General features: G+C 41.3%; 1 protein-coding gene across 5 annotated transcripts; it reads right to left on the bottom strand.

Annotated features, from left to right (window-relative positions):
• Positions 1-1,103: 1,103 nt before the first annotated feature.
• Positions 1,104-16,211, bottom strand: gata2a (GATA binding protein 2a). 5 transcript variants are annotated; one of them, XM_079844344.1, is made up of 6 exons: positions 10,711-11,090; positions 10,109-10,553; positions 8,244-8,813; positions 5,810-5,955; positions 3,044-3,169; positions 1,104-2,205 (listed from the first exon to the last, which is right to left on the bottom strand). In XM_079844344.1, exons 2-6 carry the CDS (start codon positions 10,332-10,334, stop codon positions 1,906-1,908), a joined length of 1,368 nt encoding a protein of 455 aa, XP_079700470.1. In that variant the 5' UTR covers positions 10,335-10,553; positions 10,711-11,090; the 3' UTR covers positions 1,104-1,905. The 5 variants fall into 5 exon arrangements, with proteins under 5 accessions (XP_079700470.1, XP_079700471.1, XP_079700469.1 ...); XM_079844345.1 differs by lacking the exon at positions 10,711-11,090 and adding an exon at positions 15,911-16,211 and having other exon boundaries at positions 1,110-2,205; XM_079844343.1 differs by having other exon boundaries at positions 1,110-2,205; positions 5,810-5,968; positions 8,245-8,813; positions 10,711-10,919.
• Between the last annotated feature and the right edge of the window lie 1,383 nt (positions 16,212-17,594).

Here is a 17,594-nt window from a genome sequence, read left to right as displayed (position 1 = left end):
CCTTTAGCGATTTCCTTTTAGCGAATGAACCAAAGATTAATCATACCACTGAAGAATGCCTCAATGAATGTTAGAATTGGGGCTGTCAAATCAATGAATTCACGATTAATCACAACTAAACATAAGTTTGTTTTATATAATATATGTGTATGAGAATAGAATAGAAAACAAAAGAGGGGTGTGTGATTATTTGGATGGGGGGGATGGGCATCTGCACTTGTGCAAGAGTCGGTGTTGACCTGAAGTCGGCCCTCCTCAGCATGGTCTGTGCTGTTGTTGGGTCTCTCTCATTAACTGTTGGCTGGGCTGATGGTTTCCTCAGTCGCCGCGCTGGGTTAAATAGCTTGAAAATGAGACCAGGTTAAAAGCTGTTTCCTGCAAGCCTCAGCTGCAAGCACATCTGTGGGAGAAGGCTCCAAACTGCCCCCCACGTGTTTGTTCATGGACTGGACTGATTGCCTTTCCTTCCTCTTCTCCCTCTCTCTTTTTTTTTCTTACTTTTTCTCTCTCTCTCCCACCAAAAAACTTGCTGTCCTTTTGCTTACTTTTCCTTTGGCTCCAGAAAGACAAGCCAGAAGCGAGGGGGTTGAGTAGGTCAGTTGAAAAGGAGGACACGGGGACAACAAATTCGTCCATCTAAATGCATTCTGTGTACAGTATGGCTGATTGGAAGCCCCTACTCGACCAGTGGTTGGAGCCTGTTGTCTGGGTCAAACCGAGGCACCCCGGGGGGGCTTATGTGCCATAGAGCTCTCCTTCTTGTAGGAAACAACCCTAGACGTACTGCAGTTGAGGCACTAAGCATGTGCATCTGATATCGCTTACCTTGGAGCTCAGCGATGCCTAGGTGAAATTCCCTCTGACACTTAGTATATGGAACAGCAGCTTATCCGAGCGCTTGGGTGTGTTTGTGTTTGGCCGCGTGCATGTTTTGGCATTCGTGTGCATTTCTCATATTAAACTACAGTAAATGCAGGGGAAATACGATGCCCTGGAATCGGAAACATAAATGAGCAAACCAGCCTGTAGCCGCAGAAATGTCTCCATTTAGGTAAAGAGTGACTGTGCTTTCACATTCCGTTAGCAAGGAAGTACTCGGGGGGGAAAAGATGAAGTATTAAAACTTTATTTCCTTTATTTGTGTAATGGAAAATGATAAAAACGTACAGCTCAGCAACATCGCCTTGGCTAGGATAGGTCAGTGTTTTTTCATCAATAACAGTCAAATAATATTTATAATATAACAATGTGTTCTGAGGAAAGCGAAATAAGAGATAAAGGGTGAAAATAAATTATCATAATAACAATAACGATAATAACAATTAACCTTTATAAACATTTCTTTGCTTGTATGTCGTATCCATAGAGTCCATTCAGAGGGAATCATGCCCAAGGGGGGTGTATTCCAGCATGTTAGGAAGGGATAAATTTAGTGGTCTTCTCTTTCTCTCTCTCTCTCTCTCTCTTTGACTCATCGTGTTCGCAGAGAGTCAGAGCGAGTTCTTTACTAGAGAGTTTCTGAGGTGGCTGTTCTCAAAGGAACTGCCACACAGTGATTCTGCAAAGACATATCCTCTCTTTCAGGACAGTACCAAAGTGACTCAGTAAAACGTAACGAAAGGCTAAAAGCAAAGACAGCTCTCTCTCCCTCTGCTCTGTCTGTGAGGGTCCTCGGCATACGTCTAGAAGGGAGAGGTGCTTTTTAAACCGTCCTCTATACAAGTTGACGTGGTGGTTGTTGATGAAATGGCACCTTCCTCTGCAGTGTCCGACCAGGAACTAAACCGACACGAACCCCTTCGCGTCCCTCGCCTGTGGAAGATTTTCTTGACGGGAGGGGAGATTTCTTGAGATTGAGTGCATTGAGATTTTCGGTATAAAGGGGATGCAATCATGTGTGGGTATTCAGTGAGGTTCGGCCCAGGCGGGAGAGCGGCCGGAATGGTGAGGGTGGCTGAATGTGGGGTGAATGGGAGTCGGCGTGGGCAGCATGTGTCCAGAATGGCTAAACGGTGGCAGGTGGCCCATGTGTGGCATGTGGCTTGCCAGAGCACTGGCGCTGCCAAATGGAGAGGTCTTGTCCTGCATGCACTTGGAGAGCTCCTCGAAACCCTCGCCAGATCGTTTACTCCTCTTGGACTTGCTGGACATTTTGCGGTTGCGTGTTTGGATGCCCTCTTTCTTCATGGTCAGTGGCCTATTGACCTGTAAGAAATGAGATAGGGTAGGTTAATGATGGGCACAAAGGAAGTAAAAACAAAAGGAGAGGAGGTCTCAAAGTACATGTTTTGCATACAAGTTTTTAAACACAAGTAACAAGTTAACTGGACGCTTGAGAAAAGAAACCGCGTTCGCTTGAGGAAACCATTTTTTTTTGGTTTCAAATTTTTTTACAATTTTATCATTTTGTCTGCCAGTTTATTTTATTATATATTCGTACAATAAAATAGCCTGGTTTTATAAAATATAAATAACCTGTTTTAATGTCCCCAGAAATGTCCTTGTAATGTCATTATAGCCTATAATTTACACTATGTAAACATGTATTTATTTTTATTAGATGTAATATTTTAAACAAATGGTATGATGTAGTCAATATTGGGCTTTTAGGGTTGAATTTCAAACGAAAACTATTCGGAAAAAAGCAATTCAGCAGCTCAGCTGTCACATTTCGTTTTTTGTCTTCCCTCCTTTGTTTCGCTTGTTTCATTAAGGTGAGATGTATTTATTCGTCTGCTAAATAGATCGCAGCCAAGCTTAACATTAAAAAGGCTAGTTTCAGACAACTCCGAATTGATAGCCTATAACTGACGCCGTATCTTGAATGGCAGACCCGCCCTGCCGTCCCTCCTGGGAATAACGCCCTCCTTTGAAACAAAGCTGGATTAATCTAAAAAGAAAACGGTCAACGGGCTCTGTCTGACAGGGAAAGCCGGCTTTGCGTCCCCGGTCTCACTCTCACCCTCTCTTTAATCGATACAAGCTGTCCGCCCACTTGAGCACTTCGCTGTCACTTTCAATGTTTGCGAATCTTAATACTCACGTTGTGGAGTTTGTAGTAGAGCCCGCAGGCGTTGCACACCGGGTCACCGTTCCCGTTGCGCCGCCAAAGAGTGGTGGTGGTTGTCTGGCAGTTCGCGCAGCAGGTGCCAGCTCGCCTCGCAGCAGACTGTAGGCAAGAAAACAGAATATTCAATACTTGGTACTAAATTAAAACATCACATTTTTAAACAAACAATCTCATGGACATCTTAAAATACTGTAAAGAATTTCGTTTATTCCCAATGAATGAAGTAAAAGTTGCTCGTCAACCGTAAAAAGACTAAAACAGGCTAGTGCATTATAATAGGTGGAAACTTTATTATTACTAATGATAAATGTAGCTATTTTTTGTTGTTCTTTATCATATTGCTATTGCCGCCGATTGTTTTTTCTTTCACAGTAACATCATGGCTTAGCCTACTGTCATTTTTTATTGAGATATTTTTTTATTGCACTGAAAGCAATTGGACTGCATTCTAATTTCTGCATTTCTATCCCACAGAGTACGCACTGATATCAAACGGGGATTACATAGGCTTTTGGTTAGAGTAAATGCATTCATGATAAGAATCTGATGGGGTGACGAATATTATGACTCACCCATCCTATGTGTACTCTGCACCAGACAGCATTTCAAAACTATCCCGCAACGATGCAGCCTGAACATATGAAATCTCTTACAAGGAGTCGCCTCCGTGTTTGGCCTAATTAAATATAGCCCATTCTGTGCATTTAAACAGGCTAAATTCAATTTTCCAATTTGTGCCCTGATTAGAAAAAAAACTTGTGTTTTTTCCCCCTGACCTGTATCTAATAAAGTCTCCCATATTTCAGTACAGATCATTAATTTATATCGTTTCGATACACTGCTCGCCTTGATGCCGCGAATCAAACGCTTTAGTGGGCGGAGCGACTGCAAAGCCGGGTCATCAATCCTCTGTTCGCTTTTTGTCCATTACGGATCAATTTTTCACACATAATGAGAAACATCTATAGGCGTACAACGCAATTCCCCCGCAGTCCAACACATATAGCATTTGCAGCTTGTGTTCTTTGACGATTTACATAATACTTTTTTGTAAAAGGAAGCTCCGAATAATAATAATTAAAAAAACGCCGCTCTGACTAAAATGAAACAAAACGCAGACGACAACAAAAACACGCACATTCCGATACTTAAACTCAGAGCCAGTCGAGCATGACAAACAAGAGAGCAAAGAGTATAAATCCATTTATTTTCCAATCCCTGCCCCAGCCCCTTCACACATAGTGCTCTGATAATCGCTTTACAGTAGATGTCATTCGGGCCTGCCGGGGCCAGAGAAAATTCAGCCGGGTTTGTTGAAGACGGAAACACCCGGGAGCCTGGCTTCCTTATCGGGCCCGGGCAGATATCCGGATAGGAAACAACTGGATGGCCTTTGAACAGCGCTCTGAAAACACTTCAGCCCAAAATGCAAAAGCATGGGCCAGCACACTGACTCCATGGAAAACCCTGTGGTCTTTTTTTTTTTTTTTTCACCATGAGAACATATAGAGAAACTAAAGAAAAAAACTCAAATGTAGGAACAGCTATGTACTACTTCTAAAAATAACAATGGTCATCATAATTGGGAATTGCATTTGCAATCTGTATTTCAATCCCTCTTTGAAAATGTCACTCTATTTGTGTTTCGCTACAAGGCTTTGAGTATGCAAGTGTCTCTTTTAAACCACTGGAAATAAGATTCCCTCTGAGACGCTTATATTTACACTCTGATGGTCACTTAGCCAAGTGAAAATTAAATTATGACACATGGCTGATAGAAAGAGACGGTCTCACTCAATTAAACAGCTTGTTGTGTCTCCAAAAGAATCTCTATGATAATATTACATCACGTTTTGAAAGACTGTAAAAATGACTCAATAACAGTGTAAAGAGACAGAGGTAGAGATATAGAGTTTCATCCGCTAGGCGATAAAATAAGATTACGTGAATAGAAAAATCTATCTAGTTTGGGAAAATAATATCCTGCCTGTTTTCTTGAAAAGTCATCTGTTTGTGTAGAATCTTGATGTTGAAAAACTGTCACCCCTGCCCAGCGAGATATAATTTATATTTAAATAAAAGCAAAGAGGAGCCTTCTTTTACAAGCTAAAAAGAACAGATTAATAACCAAAGAATAATCAACTTTGACTTTTCACACATCTTCCTTAATGATTTCTCAATAGGAAAACCTTCGATCGATCTTCCCAATGCGAAAAGTCATCGAGATGAAAGAAAATCCCAAATCTGCTTTTAAACATCTCGTCTCATGGAGATTAAACGAGATAATTCTGCTGGCAGCGATTTTAAAATGGAACCAGAATCATAAGCCAGCCACACGAAAACAAAACCAATGGCATGTGGCTTTCTAAACACCCCCAGAAAAAGTACAACTCGATCAAACTGCTAGATCTAAACAGATGCGCTCAGGCAATAGTGTGACAACAGGTTTCTCTCAGTGTGGAGTGGTGATAATTGTGCCGGCATGGGCATTGGTATCAGTGACAGTATCAGAACTAGAAGCAATAATGATAGCGGGAACAATGGCAATAGTAGCAGTATTGTAACAGGCAGAGTAGGGGATCACCAGGGGGTGAGGGCGACAAACAATTCCAGGAAGATTATAGGGAAAATATAACTTTCCTGGAATTGTGCTCAGGCTTTCTGCTCTGAGCTCCTATTTAGCCCTCTTTCTCACGTGTGCAAGGAACTGAACGAGTTCTGGAGGGCTCATCTACTCACCAGTCTGCGCTTTGGCTTGATAAGGGGTCGATTCTGGCCGTTCATCTTGTGGTACAGGCCGCACGCGTTGCAGAGGTAGTGGCCCGTTCCGTCCCGCCGCCACAGCGGGGTGGAGGTGGCTCCGCAGTTCACACATTCACGCCCCTCTGTGCAGAATTCAAGTGGAGGGAAAGCAAAGGGAAATTTATATAATTAAGAAGTTCACACTCCATCTACAATACAGGAACACGGGGTCACGGAAAGGCACGTTCTGGGCAAACAACTCCCAAGTTAAATAGGCAACATCTATGACATTCACATCTGAGCTGGATGCATTACATAACTGATATCGGAATTTGTGAATGTGCATGTGTTGCGGATGAAATCGCTTTTTTTTTTTTTTACTCTACATGACTAGGTTGAAAATGAACAACACATCCAGGTTCTGCTTTTAAATGAACAACAGACTAACCCCATTCGTTTATCTACGACAGAAAGAACCCTAAATATCAGTCTAAGGCGCTAATTAAATTGCGAGTTAATTCCATGTTACACATTCTCACTCCTGTTTATCAGCCAGCTGTCCAGGCTTGTCCTATATTCTCAGGTGTCATATCACAGTAAAGCACCCTAACCTGCTGGAAAGGGCCCTGCACTTTAATTCATATGCTCTTCCTCCTCACTCCCCTGAGCACCTCTCTATTATTCACATTATAATGTGAGATAGTCGCTGTCCCACCCTGACCAGAGAAAAGAAACCGCCCGGACAATGGACGCTCTTTTGAAGTGTATGTGATGTTGTAATTCAGTCATTTTCAGTCCTTTTTCTGTTCAGTCTATGGTTAGAAGTTTCACTTGCATTTTGAATGTACTGAAACCTGGTGCTCGGGTTAGGTGAAAACAGCCCTGCGAATGGGCTGAGTAAATAGAGGTTTACCTAAATTAGAGGCGGATATTAGAGTTTCTGGCACTTTTTTTTAAGTGGCTTTCACAGTCTTCTTTCATAATTTCTGAATTTTAAAACATGAAGGTTTTTTTTTTTTGCCCTATCATGTTTGAATTAATACTGTTAAAAAAATAATATGCAATTCAAAAAGGATCCATTCACCAATGCACACTCAACACATTAACTTTTCCATCCAAAACATTTTCTACATTTTGTTACATTTTGTTCTGAGTAGGCTAATATTATTCATTTTCATTATGCATTAATTTACTAAGCATCTTGTATTTACATATTGTTATTCGTTTTTTTTTAAATGTAACATTCATTCTTTTATTGCATGTACTATGCATGTGTAATATAATTTAACTGTTACGTATTAAAGGTAGTTGATAGCAGTGCATCAGGCCGAGATCGTGCATAAATAAGCACACAAACAGCAGGGTCCCGTCGCCTGTGAAGGCCTGTCCCGCCGGGGTTTTGTTAGTATTGGGGTCGTGAGAGGGCGGAGGGGGGGAGTATGTCGTGATTTGTTCAGCTAAAGGTATACAGGATATGACTGGAGCCAGTGCGTCGTGACTCCTCAACGTTTTAAGCGCAATAAAGGCTACATTTAAAGGAAAACATATCGTGAGGCAACACGCGGCCCACCAAATGAAATCGTTCATCTTAAGACAACAAGCAAAATAAATAAATAATCGAATCTCATGGATATAGGCCTAGACATTTGTGTAATTTAGGCTAATTAATGCCAAAAGTTCTGCAACCTCGCCAAAAGCTCAATTGTCATATTTTATTGTGTTTATTTTATTTTAATGTATTTTTTGGCTGGATCCCTTAAGCGGTTAATTTAACTTTATAATTTCTCCAATTTTATCTACATTTTCTTCATCATAAAGTAAATTCAGTGTGTTCGAAAAATGCAACAAATAGGTTGTAACTTGGTCACTTCTTTAAATTTATTTTTAAAATGTTAAAAGGCTACGTAAAAAATAGATTGTATAGTTTTTTTTCACTAAACAGCTGGCTTTGGTTAGTAGTTTATGTATGATAGCCACTTTTAACTTCTTTTTAAAGAGTGCCACCATGGTTATATTTTGATGTAGCATTTTTAAGAGCTGCTGGAACTTGTCGCGTGTCATAATTTAAAGACTTTGGTGTAGAGTTGCCTCGAGGGAGATTCCTAAAATGGCGGCTGAACTCATCTAATTAGACAAAACAAAATAAGTCAAATCTGTCGTGTCCAAGAAATAAAAAAGCTGTGATATTGGAACATTTAACTGTTTAGGCCAATGCACCATTGGGGATTAATTTGTATAAATTGAATTATTTTTAAATATCACAAAAATCCTATAGGCTACATACGCCTATAATTACATGGGCCTTTTGTAAAGGTAACATTTTTGATAATTGATGTAAACAAAATGCTTTTTAAAAATGCTCTCAACCCAATGTGTCTCTAAACGTAGCCTGTATTCTTTCACTTCATGATCGAGTCAGAGCTAAACTCACCTGAGCACGATCGCGTCTTGCTTTTACATTTAGGTGTGAAGCTCGAAGCGGATCCACTGAGGAGGGTACCAGGATGAAACAGACCGCCGCCGTACTCGTGTGGCGCGGGGAGAGAGTACGTTGGGTAGGTCGGGATGGGATGATGCGTGGACTGTGTCTGTGCGCTCATAGCCAGGCTTCCCCGAAGAGGACTACATCCCTCCATTTTCATCCCATCAGCGATTACTTGGTACTTGATGGACTCCTTTTCGTCCATTCTTGCAGTGGTGGAGGTCGGAGAAGAAGGACCGGGGTCCGGTGAGACGTCTTTCGGTGGGGTTGGGGGGAAATTGTAAAGGGGATGCGGACTGGAGTGGGTTGCGGATGTGAGGGAGGAGACGGGAGCGGTGCTGGAGCTGCTGCTGCAGGGATAACCGGCGCTGGCGGGGTGCAGGCCGGGCTTGCTGAAGTGACTGACCGCCCAGGCGTTGTGGTGGGCGGCAGAGAGCGCTGCCTTCCCGCTGTCCAGCCAGGGAATACCGGGACTGTGTATGAGGTGTGGCCGGCAGACCTGGCTTCCCGTGAGACGAGCTGAGAAATATAAGACATGAAACGAACATGAAAGCTCAATTCGAAACGAAAATTACGAGCAACATTGTCTAGCCCTACGCTGCCGAAACACCCGTTTGTTTCCAACAACAAAATGTCTAATGTTCAACCTCACCTGTTGACTCCGTACTCGAACAATACAAACTTGACATTGAGATAAAATGGAATTATATTAAATACAAAATCGCATTAGTCGATTCCCCCTTTAGTCCAGTGTTTGCTCGCTAACACCTTAAAATGTTTTTTCTTCGTCTCGACATGATTTTCTAAATAAAAACGCAATTAGTAGCCTACTACCAAGAAACAGACATACAATCTCCTTACAAAAGCGACACACTACAACTTTTTTAACGAATCATTCTCACTACAGCCTGTTCTTCGCACAAATTAGACACTTGAACTAAGAAGTTCATCGGGAATTTTTCGTTTTGATTTGGCATCCGGGAAGTGCCTTGATCCCCCTCTCTCTCCCTGACACGAACTTCCCTTTCCTCATCAAGTCATTCGCTGGACATTTTCTTTTTTCTTCTTATCTTTACTTTTCAACACGCACCTCTTGGAGATGACAGTTCGCACCGCAGAGAAGAAATCCGATATCTTACATTTTAAACACAATTTTGTCATCATTTTGCTCGGCTAATCGGTAGCTGCCAGGCAGATACGCATTATGTTTGTGCAAAACAACAGCAAAACATGAATAAATAAAAAACGTTAAGCATAGCATATATTTTTGGTTAACCATCGACACTTCTTAGCCACGGGGCAGTCTTTAGGCCGCACTAGGATTCACCTCAAAGTGAGAGTAAAAACCATCGAAATCTTTCGGTTTTACACTACGCGCACAGCACGTTGTAGCTACTAAAGCTACACTTACACAAAATTGGCATAAATGGTGTCGACAAGGTCAAGTTTGTTCATTTATCCTTTTTAAAGCACAAACAAATGATCGCCATAAATATGGGCAACATTTTTCATTGAACTGTTCGTTGCACATTTAAGTATAAATAATAAATAATTTAGCAATAACAGTAAGAGGATTATTCCATGCAGCTTTTTAAATTAGCCTAATTCACATTCAGTATAACCTATTAAATCAACAAACAGTATTATGTAATTTATATGACACACTTTCGTTCGTGATTAATGTAAAGTGTGACTGAAACATGTCTATAAAATTACACAATGAAATATGCACGATATGCTGTTACACATTTTGTCATTAAAATATTATAAGCAGCCTACTTCATGCGAGAGAATTTTGACATAAAGAATCCTACCGTGCGCTTGTCCGTATGATACTCTGGCCCGAGAATTGGAGTAGTAGGGGTTCCCCTGCGAGTCCAAGTGATTCAAGAACACATCCACCTCGTCCGGGGGTAGAAGAGGGGCCATGGGCTCCATGTAATTGTGTGTAAGCCCGTGATGATGTGACTCTGGGTGCTGGCCGTTGAGTACCGCATGATGATGGGCCATCCATCGAGACTGATCGGCCGCAACCTCCATGTCTAAAGTGTCCGCGCTTAGAAAACGTTTAAAAAAGTTTTCTAGATGCCTACCGAAAACCTTTTGGACACTAAGAGACCCAGGAGCAGCACTGTTGTCCTTTAGATTATTCAAATATTTGTCGTTGTGCTTCAGTTGGTGATGCTTCACTTTCTACGCATGCCCTTATTTTCGGAGAAGAGGTCCTGCTTCTTTGCTTTCAACAATGCTCAGGGACACCTGTAAGAGAACAAATAGATGCATCTCAATTTGAACGTTAAACACATTTCAAGACATAGCTAAATTAGTACCAAGAATACACGCCGTGTGTTGCAAATTGTAAAATAACTCGGGCTCAACTGGACGCAATTTCAAATAACTATCGAGAAGTACTTACGACGCGAAGTGGCATTTCAGCACAACAATCCTCGTATTTTTTTCCCGTGTTAGTCCTGTACAAAGAATGTTAATCCTCAAGGTTTCTGTTGACATTCGTAATTCGCCCGTGGTTTAAATTGTCCACAGCCCAATTGTTAAACTCTCCCTAAAACTCTGCGTCTGTCTGAAGCGGGGAGAAGTCTCATTAATGAATTGTGCCTGTGTACTGTCGGAACTGGCGCCAGTAGATTCCATATCTTACGAACATGGGCGGGGTCACGGGCTGGCAGGGATCGCTCTGTAAACCAATAGCAGACCGCGCTGACTGCCATTGGCTCGAGCATCATGCTTTCCAAACTGCCACGGCGACTGTCGGCCTAGTGCTCCACATTCAGAGCTGAGAGACTCCTCATTCAGCGGAGCGATTTATTGAGATCTTTTTACCTTTCTTAGTGCTTCAAGTTGATGATGTAATAATGTTGTCCTTTTACACAAAGACTGACAGAAGGTCCTGAAATTAAGAATGTAAAGCTGAAGTCTTATATATACGTGCTCAGAAAGTTTTTCACGGTAAAAAGACTTAATAATAACATAAAGACGTTGGTTAGGCTGCATAAATGAACGAACATAGTGTCAACCGGCAATTACTTGCATTTTCTCTATTGATTTATTGCAGTTATCATAAACTGTTGTTGTGATTAGGACCTGTTGCCCGACCATTAACATTTTAACATTGCTTAAAACAACAAAACCTGTAACACTGAAGTGTCACATGCGATATGCCTAATGCAAACAAACGCAATTCCTAGCACCTCAGGCATTAATTGGGGAGGAGTATTTTATGGTCTCTAAATTGGGGGCTATTGTTCTCGCGCGTCTAATTGTTTTAAATTAGTTGTCACCGCATTCTTCTTGTGAAAACAGTCTTTGTATGCTGCTTTGAGCGATCAAACGTCACTTTACATATTAATAGCGGGCCCGTCTCTCGGTGGTGCCGACAGGTCGCATGGGCAGGTCCAAATAGAGCCAATTGGTGGCCATTAGGGCAGCTTCGTTGATTCTTACTTACAATTATCTCGTGGCAAAACAAGCAGCAGACTCGCCCACCGCAGGCAGAAAGACAGAACGTCGCCAATTAGCTTGATAAGCGTTTAGATAAACTGTGGACACAGGTTAGTCAACTGAAGACCTCATTTGCACATAGGGTTTAATAAATTGTTGCGGCTCTCACCCCTCAACATAACATTCGCTCGTCTATCTTTCCTATTCCATGTTTTACATTTGTTTCAACAAATTTGCGTAGCCTGCTAATTTCATGCAGTGGAAGCTCCAATTCAAATAATCTAATATAAATGAACGCATGAAATATTAGATATGCCTACAGAGTGGATATAGCAGCGTGGATAGCTCTGTGGCCTCTAAATGCTTGTAACAACGCTTTGTGTATATTAATTATTTAACTTGTCTGGTTGGATCAATCAAAGATAACACCAGATAGACTTGACTAGGGTGCTCCGGCTCGTTTTCATCTATCCAGAAAGACAGTGTTGTTGTGTTTTTGTAAAAGCTCAGGTCTACAAGAAGAACCAGTTTTTAATAAATGAGAAATTGAGTTTTAACTGAAATAATGGTGGGATGTCTCTCTGGCAATAGGCCTATATGTTTGTATTATTATTTAAAGTAGGAGTTTCAGTCTGCGTGCTCTCCTGAAGATTGAAAGGCAATAATTGAAGCGCGAGCTCAGAGCCCCTATCGGCCGCCACTCTGACGCCATGACTTGATGTCACAGTATCTCAGTAAAGAAGAAAAAGATCTAGACGCGCCGCAACGACTTCTCCACAGCCATACAACTACAGTATTAAAAGTCTAGTTCTAGGCATTGTGTGTTTTCATATGTTTCCATATAAGAATATAACCACATTTTATATTATTTTATTTATTTATGTATTTATATTTTGTTGAGCCTTGGTCCGGCTGAAGAGCAAATAATCAATTTGGACACAAATGAGGCATGGAGCACTTAACCCACAGAACTTCTGTCAACGTTGGATCTATAAAGATGCTCAAACAGGCTATTTGGCCTTATTGTGTGACAATATCAGATGCTTAAATCCCTTTTTAACAGACTGGATTCCTGCCAGGGGCCCTGCACAGCACAAAGAGCCCTGGCAGCCTGAAGCCTACAAATTAGAATGTACAGGAAAATATGACGCTTGGTTTTGCTGCGTAATGATGCATTTTATACACAGTCTTACATTAAAAAATGTGCAATAGCAGATTATGCAGACATAAATGGAAGCTAATATAAACTTTTAAATATACGCGTATAGAGTGGTCTTTCACATTGTCACAACTGTAGACTGTGTGCTAATGAAACGCAATATGGCGTCTTTAATCAGGCGAGTTGAGGCTGCTTGCTTTATCACAAATGTTCACACTAATTTTGTGTAAAAACGCAGTGGCATATTATAAAAGCCATGCTTTAATATTCCAGCTCTGGCCCACCTCAGCCCTTATGGAAAATAAAATACAAATATTACTCACTATGTTAAACAGCTATTTCATAACATTTTTATATTGTAATATCGGTGTAAAATTAATTTCTGCCGCTATGAGCAGCATTAAACCAAAATATTTTAGGCTACATGCCACATGCAGCTTCAGTGCGCACTTGTAGGTGTAAATATGGCATAATTTGTTATAGTGTGTGTGTGTGTGTGTATGTATGTATGTGTGTGTGTGTGTGTGTGTGTGTGTGTGTGTGTGTGTGTGTGTGTGTGTGTGTGTGTGTGTGTGTGTGTCTCCTGGTAACCCCTATGTTATGACGACAAAATGTCCCCACAAAGATGGCAATTTATGAAATCCTTGTCCTATAAATCATACTAAATTATGTTTTGTCAAAATGTAAAAATGAAGAACGTTTTATGTGATGGGTAGGTAGAGTAAAATCATTATGTCTATGCAAAGTCCCCATAAAACATGGAAACACACATGTATGTGTGTGTGTGTGTGTGTGTGTGTGTGTGTGTGTGTGTGTGTGTGTGTGTGTGTGTGTGTGTGGGCATGTTTTTGTGAAATATCAGGACACAAATGTGTATAATGACATGGGTATGACATAGGTATTACAAAAAGAGGGTGAAATATGAGGACGTTACCCATGTCCTCACTTTTCAAAATGCTTATAAATCATACAGAACAAGTTTTTTTTCACAGAAAGTGAACTGCACAGTCTCCTGTGAGGGTTAGGTTTAGGGGCAGGGGCAGTGTAAGGGGATAGAAAATACGGTTTGTACGGTATAAAAACCATTAGCCTACGCCTATGGAATGTCCTCACATTTCACAAAAACAAACATGTGTGTGTGTGTGTGTGTGTGTGTGTGTGTGCGTGTGCGTGTGCGTGTGCGTGTGTGTGTGTGTGTGTGTGTGTGTGTGTGTGTGTGTGTGTTTTCAGGCTAGCCTCAGCCATGCCCATCACAACCAGTATTTGCGCTAATCACGGCTCTTGGTTCAGCTCACCTAGGGCTAAATATTCTTTAGAGAATACCTGAACTAAATACCTGTGGTAATCCAGGTGCTCTCGATGTTAGAACAAAAGGGACTGTCCTTTTAGGGACTTAACATTTAAGGTCGGGGGTGTTACTAAAGAGATTGACCCGACTGAGGACTCTAACTCAACGGACACCGTATTATTTTTAATGTGTGTGCAGATTCAGGCTTTATTTCTTATAACATAAGCTGTGTCGTCTAACACGTGTGACTGTGACGACGGTAAATGACATCACGTTTGTGATGTCACATTACTTTGCTTTAAATTAATTGCATCAAAAAAATAATGGAGAGCGGTGGAAACAAGCTCCGCGAAAATGGAGGCAATCATTCCCTTAATTAACAGGTGCCGTGAAATGGCTTTGCCCGTTCGTTCCCTCACCGCGCATTTATCATTCTCCGTGGGGTTAAAGGAGGGCAGGAGGGGGCAGAGAGCGGCGCAGAAGGGTTTGTGAAGATAAGCAGGCACTGGGATATAGGGGGAATGACACAGACCAGCTGAAGCGGTATTGTCCTTTACTCACGGGTAATTAGATTGTGACAGGGCACTCGGGGGCAGACACAAGCACAGGCAAAGTCACAAGCCTCCTGTCCTCTGCCGAAGCATGAATAACAGGGATTGAAAGCGTTTCACCCTCTTTTTTTTTCAACCAACAATCCACATTATTTTGAGGCTCATACTTGTGCACGCGTTCGCAGAATTAAACGACCCTTCTAGTAGCGTTTATTCTAACGTGCTGGTTGATGTCTTGTGCGACATATTGGGTAAAGTTCTTCTTCTGAGTGATGGCATTTGTTTAGTTGGAAAATGATCCTGTGGCAGTCATAAATCTGAATGGCGATGACAGCGCGCCCGCCCTTCTTTTGTGGATGACAGCTCACGGAGTCAATGATTTAAATAAACAGCACAGGTGGGCTAATGCAGGGCTCCTTGGGGCATTCCAGGGAAAGCTAATTCCTCAACTCACACACACCACATTCGCTTTCGCATCTAGAATCATTCAAATGCCCATTTGAAATGTTGGCGGAAAATGACTTCGTTCTTCTTGCTCTTGTTAGATTTATTAAATAACAAAATCCTATCAAATGTCCACATGCATCTCTTAAAATCTATTTAATTTCATTTGTTTAATTGATAATATGTGTTGTAGCCTATATGCGGTGTAAATGCATTGCATTTTAGTCTGTTTAATTGGTATGGTTTCATTTGTATTTTATTTGAACATGTTTACAAAGAGAAGGGCATGGTTAATTATGTCATACATTTAAAATAAGTAATATTATTTTAAATATATTATATTAATATTATTAGCACTTGTGACTAAATATCTTTGAGCTATACGAAAAACGTGAAACACTCTTTCTGTCGTTTCTTATAACCCCAAATGCCTGGGTTATATGCCCTTGTAACAACATACGTTTTGAATTTATTATTATTATTCAGCCATACAAAATGCATAATTAATTTAGTCCTTTTTGTTTTATTATAAACCATTTAAAACTGCAATCAAATTAAAATAAACTTGATGTATGGAATACTTCATAATTAGCATATTTTGGAATACCAGTCCTCTTTGTAAATACCTCACTAAAACGCGTGAATAATCTCCTCGTATTACTCGACTTCACGCTCGCTGTGTCGAATGATATAGTCTACGCAAAACGCATCTTACCGGTGTTTACGATTAGGCTCTCTTCTCTTGACATTTCGCAGAGAAATGTGTCCTGGGGCCAATTCCGTGTGCCACCGTCTTTGAGGGAAGAGTGTCGGTGATTCGTTGTGCTTTGCGAAGCGCTGAAGCTCCGGGCACAGTCTTCTCTAGCTGGCGATGCCAACCTTCCCTGACAGTCGAGCGTCGTTCCAGAATTCGTTCGCTGAGGATCTTTCGGCGTGGTGTAGTGTCTGACACCTCGTACTCTATCTTGTCTTACTCTCTCTCTCGCGCGCGCGCGCTCTCTCTCCCTCTTCTCTCTGGAAACAGCGAAACTTGAGGCACAAAGTAGGGCTGCTGCAACGTAGCCGTGCGTCAGCCAATCTGGTCTTCCGGGTCGTGCTTTGATGGTTAAAAGCTGTGCTGAAGCTGTTGTGTGTGGTGTTCTCACTCGTATAATTATGAAACAAGACCCAGTCGCTAAAGGCATGCGCCTAGCTCTTCAAATTTGAACTTCACATTAGCAAACAATGCGACGTGCAAATCCATTGAGAGGATTTGCACCTAAGACTGTCACTCTTACTTGGTTTGGCATATATCGCCACTTTTTTGTGAGATTGAGAAGATATATTTTCGGATTGCAATAATTATAAAAAGCTCCAGTATCCGTGATTTGCACATGAAGTAGGCTATTGACCTTCTCCATTTGATCACTGCGATGCTGCAGATGTGTTTGCGTGAGTGTTGTGAATATGTAAATCTTTACTTTTAATATAAGGCGCCTTTAGGCTTCCCATCTTAATGAATTCTATTCCTTCTCGATCTTGTCTATAATAAGTCGCGACGTCGCGGTCGACCTTGCCTTCCCCCAGCCCAGCCAGTTTTAACTCTCTCACACATAACACCAACTTTTAAAACATGCAAAGCCTCGGTAAATCTCTGGCACAAGACCCTGTGCTCGCGTGCAGCGGCTCATGGCAGGGCAGGTGCAGCTCCAGCCTCTCGCGCCCGGCTTCCCCCAAGAGTGCACGAGCACAATGAGAGCGCGAGAGGAGTGAACTCTGACAGAATTAATTGCATTATATAGAATGATCAAAATAACAATGTCCAAATGCCAGCGATTGTTTTGTTTTCATTCAAATGACTGCACGAACGGTGAAGGATTCAAGTCAGTCAAACCAGAGTTGGTCGCTGAAAAAGCGGGCCTATAGGATTAGCCTATGATACAAATCAAAATTCGACGAAATCCCATTGTCTTGCACTTATCAATAAGGATAGAATAACAGATTAAAAGAAAGACAAGTATTTGGCTACTCCGAGTTTCCGGCAAGTGCAACATTTCAAGAATAATCGTTTTGTATTGTGTGTATCAGTTCCTTTTTGAGTGCTTCAGTTATCAGTTTTATCAATGTGTGAGGATAATGTCATGACATGAGTTGGCATGTCTTTTCGTAGCCGACTTAATCATATCTTATTACAACTATCCTGGCAAGCGAATATCCCTCTTTTTTCAAACAAATTTAGTTCACGTATAATTTTGGCGGAAACATCTCGAAAAGTTCTGCTTTACTTCGCACCGCTAAAAATATTTTTTTGCCCGCCTTGTTAAAGTTTTGTGTCGAGACAAACAAACCTTGATGAGAATTCTTTATCAAAAGTTAAAGGACTAAATGAGGAGTAGCATATGAAGATGAAGAAATGAATA

This window comes from Gobio gobio (genome assembly GCF_949357685.1).
Source record: "Gobio gobio genome assembly, chromosome: 19".
NCBI lineage: Eukaryota > Metazoa > Chordata > Actinopteri > Cypriniformes > Gobionidae > Gobio > Gobio gobio.
The sequence above is the reverse complement of the archived record's forward strand: the minus strand, read 5'-3'. Positions and strand labels throughout refer to the sequence as shown.

Excerpts from the sequence above, each read along its gene's own strand:
- gata2a (XM_079844343.1), bottom strand. The coding sequence starts at position 10,334 with ATGGAGGTTGCGGCCGATCAGTCTCGATGGATGGCCCATCATCATGCG. Across the intron at positions 3,170-5,809 it reads TCAAGCCAAAGCGCAGACTG|TCTGCTGCGAGGCGAGCTGG; the intron begins GTGAGTAGATGA and ends TCTTGCCTACAG. Across the intron at positions 2,206-3,043 it reads TCTACTACAAACTCCACAAC|GTCAATAGGCCACTGACCAT; the intron begins GTGAGTATTAAG and ends CATTTCTTACAG.